Here is a 12,751-nt window from a genome sequence, read left to right on the forward strand (position 1 = left end):
AGTATCCACTGCTGTTTGAATGTGTTTTTGGCATTGCAGAAAAGAACTCGGTATCACCAGCCAGCCAAGAACATAAAGATATCCATGAATTGTTTGGCGGGTTAAATATGCTGCTATTACTACAAGTTCTTTTTTTGAAAGCTCTAGGAGCTGATTTTAAGCCATAAGGCAGAGCCTTGAATTGGTAATGTTCTCCCTTTATTACAAACCTCAAGAATTTCCTGTGTGCTGGATACATTGGAAAGTAGCCCAGTAATCAAGTATGCACCCATTTGTTCTACATCTTCTGTTTCGTGATAAACAGGTTTACAAAACACAGGTCCAATATCAGTCTCAGAGTTAGGTTTTGTGTGGGAATCAGGAAGTATACAGAGTGCATTTCTCGGTCTTGTTCTCAATGCTACTCTTTCTACTGCATCTTTCAAGATCACCTCTTGTAAAGCTTGCTGAAAAATCTTTAACTGTCCTGCTTTGAACTTCTGTAGTTTCGGTTTTATGGTGGGTGTTTTATTTAAAGAACACTTTATACGGTATCCAAACTTCATTGTATTTAAAATCTATTTGTCTATAGTTACGTTTTGCCACAGATTATTATTTTGTATCATGTGTCCTACTGGCGTTTGATGTTGAACCAATACATACTATATTTGTTGTTGATGAGCCTGTGGAAGCTTGACCTCTACCTGTGGTCCTTCCTCAAAATATCTGGGTTGATATGAACTATATTTCAATAACACTGCTTGATGAAAAGAAGTACCTAGCTGTTGTCCTTGAAACTTTGTTCCATAGAGTTGTCTTTGCTGCCCTGTACTAGGATAAGATATCCCCCTTTTTAAAATTCCTCTTATCTCCTAGGCTTCCACAACCTTTTGGTGAGTCATTGCCTATTTTCATTTGCTGTGGGAAGTCACCAAAGAGATTTTCACCCATGCAGGGCATATCTATATTAAAGGTTAAACTTCCGGTTTAAAACTGGAGAACACAGCCAAGCAGTTATATGCAGGAATGTTTTCGATGCTAGCTGTCTGTATGCTCATTGATCCGCATCCACCGCCAATTGTAGGCATATGATAGCAATGGTTTTATCTTCTTCAACAAATGCTTTCCCCCTTTTCTGAAATTCTTCTGGAGATGTTTCATTAATTTGGTGGCGAAACATTCCCATGAAAAAACAAAAATGGGTACATCCAATTCCGTTCCTTTCAGGACAGTTTCACAGTGATCCGTCAAGTGGGGACTGAAAAAATGGAGGAGGAGGGCCAAAGCAAATCTCCCAATGCAATTTTCTATAGGAAAACGATACAGCCAAATTGGCTTAACTTATATCAAATTTGTCAGAAAGCTAGATCGTGAATCAGAAAGCGTGCGGTTTGTGATTTGGTGTAAATCCGTTCAGTAGTTTTTGATAAATTAAGGTTAAAAATGTATGTATTTAGGGATTCAGTTCTACTGCATTTCCACAATCTCAAAACATGCGATCTGACTGCCCGCAACATGAATAATATTTTGCAGCCACCATTTTATGACTCGAGGACTGATAACCCCTGTTGTAGGAAATAAAATTTTTACAAAAATAAAGGTCTAAGGTGGCAGGGTAGGGGTATAATAAATAATAGAGCTGCCCATGGGTTGGCCAGCAATAGGAGGTAGTCTGCCCGCAGGGGGTGGAAGTGGGGGCGGAGAGGGGTAGGGTGCGCGGCCTGGCCATAGGCCTTATGTAGAGTGGGGTTGACCACCGAAGGGGTTTTGAACGTCCAACCTCACATATGTTTCGGGAAAACAATGGGACGAGATTAGATTAGATTACAATAGTTAGGAGTACCTTAGCTTACTGTTCCACATTAGGATGCACTCAGGAAATGCCTTAGAAAATCTATTTTGAAAATCAAGATTGGACAAACACACTGACAGGGTTAAGGCTTTTACAGGTTCTTGTCCTCCCATCAAGCTAGGACAGAGGCTATAATCACCTTGCTGCTGTCACATGGGCAAAATATGAGCTCTAATTGGGCCTGCACAGAGAGGTGAACAACACTCGGTGCCAGAAAGACTGACACAAAGCTTAGACTAACTGACGAAACTACAAAGAGAAACTGAGACCACCTAGGACCTACACGTTTCCTTAGTTTCCTTAACTCTAGCTAGTCGGGAGAAAAGACAAAGCTCAAATACAAGGCACTGCCTGGTTTATGCAGCTGGTGAAACTTTCCTGCCTTGCCTATGATCGAACAGCATCGTTGAACAACCTCCATAACTGAAGGTGACCGTATTTGACCCTTTCAATACCTGAGGGACCCGAGGGAATTGCGCATTCACAACTCCAGTTTCAATGGCTACAGTCAGTCAGCTTCAGTCCAGAACTATCTGATCCATTGTTCCAGAGCTTGGGAGATGAAATGGTCACAAGCAAGGTTCTTTGGTTACCTAATAGTACTGATGGCCTTTGGACAAACGTGTTAAGCAACACTACCCACAATGGATACTGCACAGTAACTGCTGACAACACCAAGGAAGATTCTACATATGAGAACCCAAACGTATACACAAGTCAATTTATTGGAAAAAGGTTGACACTACATAAAAGGTTGAGGTTAAATAAAATCATGCAAGGCAAAAATAAACAACAAATGAAAGAAAAGTGGCTTTTTCTGTGTTTTAAATAAAGCACATCATCAATTTATGCGCAACAGCGCATAATTAGATTGTGGAGACTAAGTCTCAATTCTGATAACGATAACTTTGATGTGTCTGGGAACTGACGGGGTGAAATGGCGGATCGCGAACTGAGACATCATTTTGTTGTTTCTTGTCCTCTCCCTCGGTCCGTTGGACTTCATCCTGCCGACCCTCAGACATTGCTCCTCGGCTGGACGGCCTTATCTCTTTCTCGCCCACTAGGCCCCCGTCTCTCCTAACACCTATCTCATCTCCCTCACCTCCCTCCCTCTACTCCCTTGGATGTCTTATTTCTCCGTTCACTCTGTTGAAAAGTAATATACAATCGTTTTTAGCCTAATCGTTGTGAAAATGGAACCCTGAGTGAATTTACTATTTGCATAGTTACAACTCTAACCACTAGTATATGCAGTAGTTCTTTGTACTTAATATCACTATTTTGTGATTCTGAGCTTTCCCGGTTGCATCTCTCTCCGGAGTGACTCTACAACGTATACATTTCCTTTTCTGCTATCTGTATCTCTTCCTTGTGGGACTCTTCAACTTGCTGACTCCCTCCCTTTGTCCTCCCTGACCCTTGCCTTTCGTGGATCCCGTCTTTTTCTGGATCGCTAATTTACCCTGGTATTAAATGTGTTATCTTTCTGTAATTAATGTTTTTTTTTTCTTTTGCCGTTTGTTCCCCCTCTGTTGACCTGCCAGTTCCGACTCGCCTCCCTGCCCCCTGTCCCTTGTTGCCCTTGGACTAAGCACTCCTTCTCCCCTTGTTGGGGAAAGATCCAATATTCATACTCTGGAGTCTCAGTGACCCCCTCAGAGAGTTCCACAGCGTCAAGGGACCCACGCACAGCTGAGGCATGGCATGGATCCCCTTACCAAAGCAATCCCTCTCCCCTTGTTGGGGAAGGACCCAGTAGGTAGGCCTTGAAGTCTCAGAGACCCCTCAGAGAGTCAACTGCGTAAAGGTAGCCTCACGCAGCGGAGATGTGGGAATGATACCACTTCTCCTGGGATCACAGCTTACCAGACTTTGGACGTGTTTTTTACCCGTTTACCGGTTTGTGCCCCCTTCACTCTCCCCCCTCTTTCATGCTCCGTCTCTCGCCCTCCCCACCGCTTTCCCTCTTTCATTCTTTCATTCTTTGTCTACTTCCTCTGCTCCTATCCCCTCTCCCCTGAATCTCTCCCCTTGCCTGCTACACCGCCTAGCCTCCCTGTTCCTTGTGCCCTTTAACTAAGCACTCCTTTGCCCCTTGTTGGGGAAAGATTCAATTATTTATACTCTGGAGTCTCAGTGATCCCTCTGAGAGAGTCCACAGCGCCAAGGGAGCCACTCACAGTTGAGCTATGGTTGGCGCCCCTTGCCAAAGCACTCCCTCTCCCTTTTTTGGGAAGGATCCGGTAGGTAGGCCTTGGAGTCTGAGACCCCTCTGAGAGAGGCCACCGCGTAAAGGGAGCCTCTCGCAATGGAGCTGGGGGAATGATAACACTTCCCCTGCGATCACAGCTTACTGTTCTTTGGACGCAGCTATTACTCATCTACCGGTTTGTGCCCCTGCCACCCTCCCCCCTCTTCTTTCATGCTGCGTCTCTCCCCCTCCCCCTCCCCCTCCTTCATTCGCTGTCTACTTCACCTGCTCCTACCCCCTCTCCCCTGAATCTCTGTCCTTGCCTGCTTTTTCCCTGACGCATATTTCCTTATTGTTTGTCTCAACCTAACATGTAACTATGTAGCTATGCTCTAATAACTGTGTAACCTTTGTGATGTAACTTGCAACTATGGTCTGATACTCATGTAAAGCGCTCCGATACCTCCGTGTCTAGCCAGCGCTATATAAAACCTTTCAAATAAAATAAATAAATAAAATAAATAAACAACAAGTGCAAGCGGGGGAGGGGGCTGTTGTGTTCACAGGGGAAGGAGACTCCAGCAGCTCAACCTTTCTGTGCACATGCACATAATTCTCAATGGTTACCAGTAGTCCTAAACAGTGTCCTGATCTCTCACACCTAACAGCTCATGCTACAAGTCACACCCCAAGAAAGGCATAAACGCAGGGATTTATAGGGAAAAGACTTGTATGTCTTTTTTCCTTCAGGGATGAAGGTAGAGGGTCCATGCCCCTAATGTTATAATTGACTGCCACCAACTGGTAGTCACCTCTGAGTGGTATGACAGTCAGTGGTTACTCTTTATTCTGGATGGATTTACTGATCAGGCTCTGACTCTAAGCTATAGTGTGTCAGTCACGAACCACCTCAGGGTGAACAGAAACGAGAGAGACAGAACAAGAGAGTGAGCTAGAGAGGAAAAGAGGGAGAGTGTTAAAAAAGATGACTGGATGGGAAAAGCAATAATGATCCTATCTCTCTCTCCCCCATCGTTGACATTTAGCGAGTATGTTAAGGCCACAGCTCCTACTAACATAGCAAGGTCAGTAACACATTGTAAAATATGTTAAATCGAGTATTTTTTCCACTCTGAAATAAAAACTTTCAATATCAAATATTGAAAAATGGCAACCCTTGTCTACCACAAATTGGGAAATCAGGAGATTTGGTAGATCAATGCAAAGGCACTGATGTTGGGCACATAGACGTTAGAAATTATATAGACGCACAAGCGTCAGAACCCAGAACACTGGATGCATGTTTGATTGTGGATAAGGAACTCTAACCTGATTTGCCAAAGGGGTTCCACTCTCTAAGAATGAAATCTTTACCCAGTTGCATCAATGCCTCCGAATTCTCCTTCATCATGTTCTTGTAGAGCTCCTTCTGCCAATCTTCCAAATCCTTCCACTCTTCCGAAAAACATGATGCAATATCATCGAATGTCACTGGCACCTATAACAAAAAACATTCGCAGTCAAGATGATGAATGACCAAAATGGTTTGGAAATACAGGAGGATGAGACAAAGTATATTTGGATGCAATTCAAATTGATTTTACATAGCATGCTTTATGTTCCCAAAAGTGGGTAGTGGTACACAGTATCAGGGTTATGAGCAGAATTGAGTTTGTGTAGATTATATATAGTAAGAACAAACAACAGGTTTTATTGTCGTCACCAAAAAGGAATCAGAGGCCTGTTATCAGTCTTCTCTTCCCAATGCCCATTGATACAAAAATGTCCCAGAAAAGAATACACTGCTTATTTGGTCAGTAGAACACCTCAATTGCTGTGTCCACCTCTCCTCCCAGATCCGCTGAGTCAGCAGCGAAGGTTGCTCCTTCTCTCACCTGGGGTCCAAGTCTAGGAACAACCTTCCACCTGCACCCCAGGACTGACTCTAGGCTCCTACTATTCAGGAACGGACTAAAGACCTGGCTGTTCATATGAAAAGTTCACCACTAAGCAGATAGGAACTCCAGCGCCTTGAGACTCTCACGGGTGATTTGCCGCACTTTACAAGTCTCCGATTGAGTGAGGATACCAGCGGTGTCAGTAAGTTCTACAGCCAGAAACAGCCCTCGTTTTGTCCATCAGAGTGCGCACTGAAGATCAGTCTTGCAGCTCCTTCACACTACCAGACACTCGATGGACTGGGACTGACAAACCCCATTTAACATGACATGATCAGTCATTGCATTTATTTGCAGGACCTAGATCATGCGCATTAGAATGCTAGAAAAAGTCAAGCATAGGATATTGTAGATTAAAAAAAAAAAACATTCTGGACAAGGCATCAACTAATAATTGCGACTTAAGGCTATGGAAGTGGATTATGTATGTGTATGTGACGCAGAAACCTTTCGTTGAGAAAGAACACTGGATATTCCAATTTCAATAACATTAGGACTTTCATCTATGCAGTCTTGGGAACAATGCTTTGGAGTCTGTCAGTAACCACATCATTTCTTTCATGTTTTATAAAACGATGCACACATCAATGTGACAAGAACCACTTTTCCAGCATAGTCACTGCAGGGTTAAAGAAGAGAACAGTAAAAACGAAACACCTGTATAAAGCAAACCGGCTAAATCTTAAACAAGCAGACGAAAGGGTAGTGCACACTTATGCATGCAGACAAGAAATGCGAAATATGCACCTAGGCGCACACAAAAACAAGCATATGGCAAAGCCAATAGGTGTGACTATTATGTCAACACCTGTAAACACAGCCATTCATAAATGTTGTCTAAATGCGTTGCATGCACAAATGTTGTTCACCGTATTAATGTCTGCTTTACCAATGCAGGGCAAAAAGAAGCAAAACAGATTGTGCTCAGTATAGAGGAGATAAAGGATTTAACATGACAGACAGACAATGTAACTGTGTGTATATATATATACACCGCTGAGCCGAAACGTCTGTGACTCTTTCTGCCAAATAAAGATCTGTAAAGCACCTCGAGGTCCGTGTCCGGAGTCTGCTTGCTGGCTGTGCGAGCTGCGCGAGCTTGGAGACAAACGGAGTACAGGAGATATAGCCAGTGGGAGTCGTCCTGGCTTTACACGGGACCCTCCTTGGAAACTGGTAGACGCTTAGAATCGGATTCCTTCTCTGAACGGCGTTCAGGGAAATTGCAAGCTCCGGAAGGAGTACGGCGTCTGACCCCCGGCTTCCGGTAATTGACCGGAAAATAGAGCGAAGGATTATCGAGCGCCCAAAGCTGTACGCGACTCGGGCTCGAGTAGCAAACACAACGGAGAATTACAGCCCTGAAGATAAGGACGCTAAATCAAGTAAGCTCAATAAAAACTGATACGGCCGGGAAAGGAGAGAGGACAAGTCTGGGAGCAAGTTTAGACTGCCGGTGATTGAAAAACGGATAGCTAGACGGCACCAGCATAGTATTTTGAATATTGCAGAAAGATGTCGGGTGACAGCGTAAGGGAGCGGGAAACATTAGCTGCATCAATGTTTTCCGATGACACCCCTATCCCGGATAACATACAAGGGAAAAAGAACACTGAAGCTAGTGGCAGCAGTACAACCAAAATTAAAGAACTTTTCAAGCAATTGGAAAAAAAGTCATTCCAGGAGCAAGCCAAGTGGTGGGAGTCAAAGTCACTACAGCGCTACATTGAGGTGAACCGCATCCCACGGGGTTTAAGAATATTAACAGCCCCCACCTATGAAAATCCAAACGCCGACTTGATGAAGGAGTGGGCAGAAATTAATTTAGAAGCATCGCGACGTCAGGTGCAGGTGCTCATAAAATACGCAGACATAGACAGAGCCAAACTCCTCATTGAGATAGCGGACTTACAAGAGGAAATCGATGGTCTGGGGGAAGAAGACGAGAAGAATAGACTATCTAAAATCATGCAACAGCGTCTAAAGAAAGAGGAGGCAAAATTGTGGCAAGAAAATCATATAAATTCCAGAGAGACAGGAATGATTATGAGCTTGGCCAGATTTTTACTTTTGCGCGTAAGTTTGACACTCTGCGCAGGGGTGGCCCCAAGCAACAACAAATGAACAGAAAGAATCCCCCAAGCCAGTCCGGAACCGCAACCAAGGAAGCCAACAGAACGAGTGAATCCTCCAATGCCACAATCAGCTCTGATCCAGACACTGATTCTGAAGCGGACCGCCGCAGACAGGCAGAAGCGGCGAATCAACCAAAACTCACACCGGGCCAGGAGATTGTTTTTTTAGGCCAGGACAGGCGGAACACCCTGAGGTCCCATGTAAGGGGCATTCAAGAAAACACAGGGCAAACTACAGGCGCCGCCAGAGGGCGCGGATGGCAAAAAAGAGGAGCGCAAAAGAAGAGAGGAGGGGGAACAGGGCGAACCAAAGCCCTTCAACAGGAATAGAAGCAACCTCCAACCGCACTGTTGTCAACCTCACCGAATTAACACTCACAGAGAATGAGGAGAATATTCTCAAACTTGGCCTTTCTTTCACACCCCCGTGCGACTTCAACTATGCCAACACGAGATGTGATGTGTATAAGGCAGTTAGGAAGCTCAAGCTACGCAAATTTTATGCCATAAAAAACAAGGATGGAGTAATATCAGATACGGATTTAACAGTCGAGACCGAGCAACCTGAGGCATCACAAGGGACCCGTACTTTAAGGGAGCTCTGGGAGACTGAAGGAATGGGATATGATGTAACCCCTAGTACCAGTGAAACCAACAGGGGGATAGATGGGAGTGGTAACAGAATAACATCAACCACACAATTCAGAGCCCCATCAACATTCTACCCCATCCTGTTAAGAGACAATATCGATATTTTCCAGGAAAATGTGGTAGCGGATTTAAAGAAACTGCAAATTAAGACGGGGGGCACTAAGCGCAGATATTCAACCCAGCTACAGCAATATAAGGCATTGACTGATAAACTGAACAAAGAAAAAAATGTAGTAATCAGAAGCAGTGACAAAGGGGGGAATGTTGTCCTCATGACGAAAACAAATTATGATAAAGAGGCTTACAGCCAACTAAATGACTACTCATGCTACGAGAAGATTAATAACCGTGAGCTCCTGACCATCAAAGATGAATATCACCGCAAGCTATGTAAGTGGCGGTCAGCCAAACTCATTACTGACACTGAATTTGACTATCTAAATGTTGAACACCCTGTTACACCGATTCTGTATTTTATACCCAAAATACACAAGGACCCCATCCATCCACCGGGAAGGCCAATAATATCAGCACGAGGGAGCCTTCTTGAACATACCTCAATCTATATTGATTATTTTTTACAAGGGTATGTCCAGCAGTTGGGGTCATATATACGTGACACAGGGGACTTTCTAGTAAAAATCAAGGAAGTACAGATTCAGGAGGGGGATTGGCTGATAGCACTGGATGTAACAGCATTATACACCAGTATATCACATAGTGATGGTCTTGATGCAATACGGTACTATTTATCCAGAAGGGAACCAGGCAATGAAAAGCACACTAAAATGTTGTTGGACATGTTAAATTTTTGCCTCACAAATAATGTGTTTTTGTTTAATCAACAGTTGTACCGCCAAAAACAGGGGGTAGCAATGGGGGCCCGTTTCTCCCCAAGCTACGCATGTTTGCACATGGGAGCTTGGGAGGAACTGGTCCTCGGGCTTGGGTACCAGCACATCATCAGGAATAATCTTGTGGCATGGTTCACCTTTATAGACGACCTGTTCGTCATATGGAGAGGAAGTCATGAGGAGGCCCTTAAATTCATTGAGGATATTAATGACAACCCCCTCAATCTCAGATTCACTGCGACACTCAGTCAGGATAAAGTTACCTTTTTAGATGCTGAGCTCTACACCAAGGGGTGCCGTTTGGAATCTAGGGTTTACAGGAAAAAGACAGCTGGCAACAGCATTTTACATGCGGCTAGCGCTCACCCGGCTCATCTTATTTCCAGTATCCCATATGGGGAAATGCTGCGATTAAGACGCATATGCAGCAACCCCGAGGATCTGAAGCAGGCACAAAATGAGAGCAGGGAGAGATTCCTTGAAAGAGGATACTCCAAAAAGTTGATCGACAAAGCTGGGCAAAAATCCATGAATATGAGTAGAGAGGAGCTCCTTATCAGGAAAGCGGACAGGGAGCCTACCAGTCAAGATACATCTATACCTGACAAAGTTGAGCCTGAATGCTTCAGACTTATAACAGGATTCACTAAACAACACCACCAGATAAGAAAAATAGTGAATAAACACTGGCCCATTGTACTGAGGGACAATGTGATAGGCAAAAGTCTGCCCAAGTCTATTTCTTTAACCTACAGTAGAGCCCCCTCTTTAAGGGATCACATTGTCAAAACTAACCCAGATCCCTTTATTAAAACAGAGTGGTGGCAAAGGAATAGAGGATTCTACAACTGTAAAATCTGTAAAGCCTGTACTCATGGTGAAAACACCAAAACATACAAGGATGGGTTTACAGGGAAAGAACACTTGATAACCCAAGTACTAATATGCAAGACAGAATACGCAATATATGTTTTGCGCTGTCCTTGCGGTTTACAGTATGTGGGCAGCACCAGGAATGCTGTCCATAAACGCATTTTACAACATCTGCGAGCGATAACTAATATGGACAGCACATATCCAGTTGCACGCCATTTCAAGGACCACCACCAAAGTAACAACAGTGGTCTCAGATACTGGGTTATCGATTCGGTCATCAATACTAAAAGGGGTGGAGATAGGGAAACCAGACTTAGAAAGCTGGAAACGAAATATATCCTCCTGCTCAATACTAAGGTGCCCCACGGGTTGAATGTGACTGAAGACCTCCACACTTGCTTGCTCTAAAAGACTCAATCTATCAGGAGTGTACGCTCTCCCCCCTGTGGATAATGTCCAAGGCAATCACCCGGCTGGGTGAAGGCTGGGACAGATCCCGAGGGGGCTGCGAGCATACACAGAATATAGTGATTTCAACTGCAAATGCTATGCTGCTTTGAGAACATTTTTATGTTTTTTGTTTACATTATTCACTGTGCACTGTTTTTAACCTGGTTAAGAACCAATATGATGAAATACACTGCAAGGATGTCTTAACATAGGGTTCATTATTAGTTTATTTTTAATTTTTGGGTTTGGGTTATTATTTTCACTCGTTCCATAACAATTAGTATTGAGACATGGTAACTTTGGTACCCATATAGCATTCTATTTTACAGATTCTTGTGACTTATTTGAAATGTGATATCATTTAAATCCCGTCTTTGATTAGAAACTACAATGCAAATTGTAGATTGATAACAGAAACCGATAAATTAACTCTCCTCCTCATTAGTAAATATTATATATGTAAAATTAAACCGTTTACAAGTGACAAATATTAGGACCGAGGAGTATTGTAATATGCGTATTTGCACTAATATTGCCAATTTTGCACATTCTGTCGGAATAATGCACTTTAAAGCACATTTTGCACTTTGAAAAATTAGCACATAGCACTTTATATGGATTTAGCCAGCAATCCGAGGTTCCTAAAATTTAGAATTAACATCAGAATCTGAATTTACAAAGTTAAGAAACATGCAGTAGGAGATGTATATAGTTGTAAATAAGGTTTCTTTTAGACGGATCAGTATATTTGATATGAGTATTTTACCATGATTTTTTAATGAATTCCATTTATAATTCAAGTCACATGTAATAATTGAATCTGTACAGAATACTGAATATATGAATTTTCTACAAATGTATTTTACATCTATTTAGATAATTGAAGTACAAACAGAGTTGGGTACATTGCATAGTATATTTTCTATGTCTACTAGTAAGTTTGCACAGGTGATTTGAGTTGACAACTTGCTTTCACTTTAAAAGGTGTACCTTACATAGAAAACGCTGTCATGTGATCAAGGCTCCGCTGAGCCGAAACGTCTGTGACTCTTTCTGCCAAATAAAGATCTGTAAAGCACCTCGAGGTCCGTGCGAGCTTGGAGACAAACGGAGTACAGGATATATATGGATATATATGGATATATATGGATATATATATATATATGGATATATATATATATATGGATATATATGGATATATATGGATATATATATATATATATATATATATATATATATATATATATATATATATATATATATATATATATATATATATATATATATATATATACAGATTTATTTTATTTTAGGAATTTATTTAGCGCTAGCTGGACCCGAGGGTATCAGAGCGCTTTAGATCAAGTAAATTATGTGCAATAGGTCGTACAGAGTATAGTAAAACATGGGGATCGGACCGGGTCTAGGGCGAACAAAGGCGCAGAGGGGCATGGAGGGTGCAAGTCAAACAAGACGGGACTCCAAAAAGTTTCTTTGTTCACACAGGACGAGTGTCCAAAAAGTTTTCTAGATCCGAGTCAGTGTCTCCGGTCAAAAATTAAAGTTAGATAGAGTGCCGGTTAGGGTGTATCCTTGGCTCCTATCGGTTCGCTCGAGAGCGGTCGAGGAAGAGGACTTTGAGCAGATTTTTTAATTTTGGAAATGAGATGATCGTTCTGATGTGGGGGGGATGGAGTTCCAGATTTTGGGGGCGTTTCCGGCAAACTATTTTGCCGCGTTTTTTTGCTTGCGAGTTTTCATCAGGATGAGTAGCAGAGTGTTGGTGCTCCTGAGGTTCCTGG

The 12,751-nt window shown here is 42.8% G+C and overlaps 1 protein-coding gene across 1 annotated transcript in view; it reads right to left on the reverse strand.

The window, feature by feature from the left end:
• The window catches only part of LOC147693453 (uncharacterized), a 177,743-nt gene that overhangs the window by 12,363 nt on the left and 152,629 nt on the right, over positions 1-12,751 (reverse strand). The window contains exon 11 of the mRNA XM_086933734.1: positions 5,400-5,523. Within this exon, the coding sequence (XP_086789860.1) occupies positions 5,400-5,523 (124 nt within the window). The remainder of the gene's footprint in view (positions 1-5,399; positions 5,524-12,751) is intronic.

Source organism: Lissotriton vulgaris, chromosome 8, assembly GCF_964263255.1.
Source record: "Lissotriton vulgaris chromosome 8, aLisVul1.2, whole genome shotgun sequence".
NCBI classification, from domain to species: domain Eukaryota; kingdom Metazoa; phylum Chordata; class Amphibia; order Caudata; family Salamandridae; genus Lissotriton; species Lissotriton vulgaris.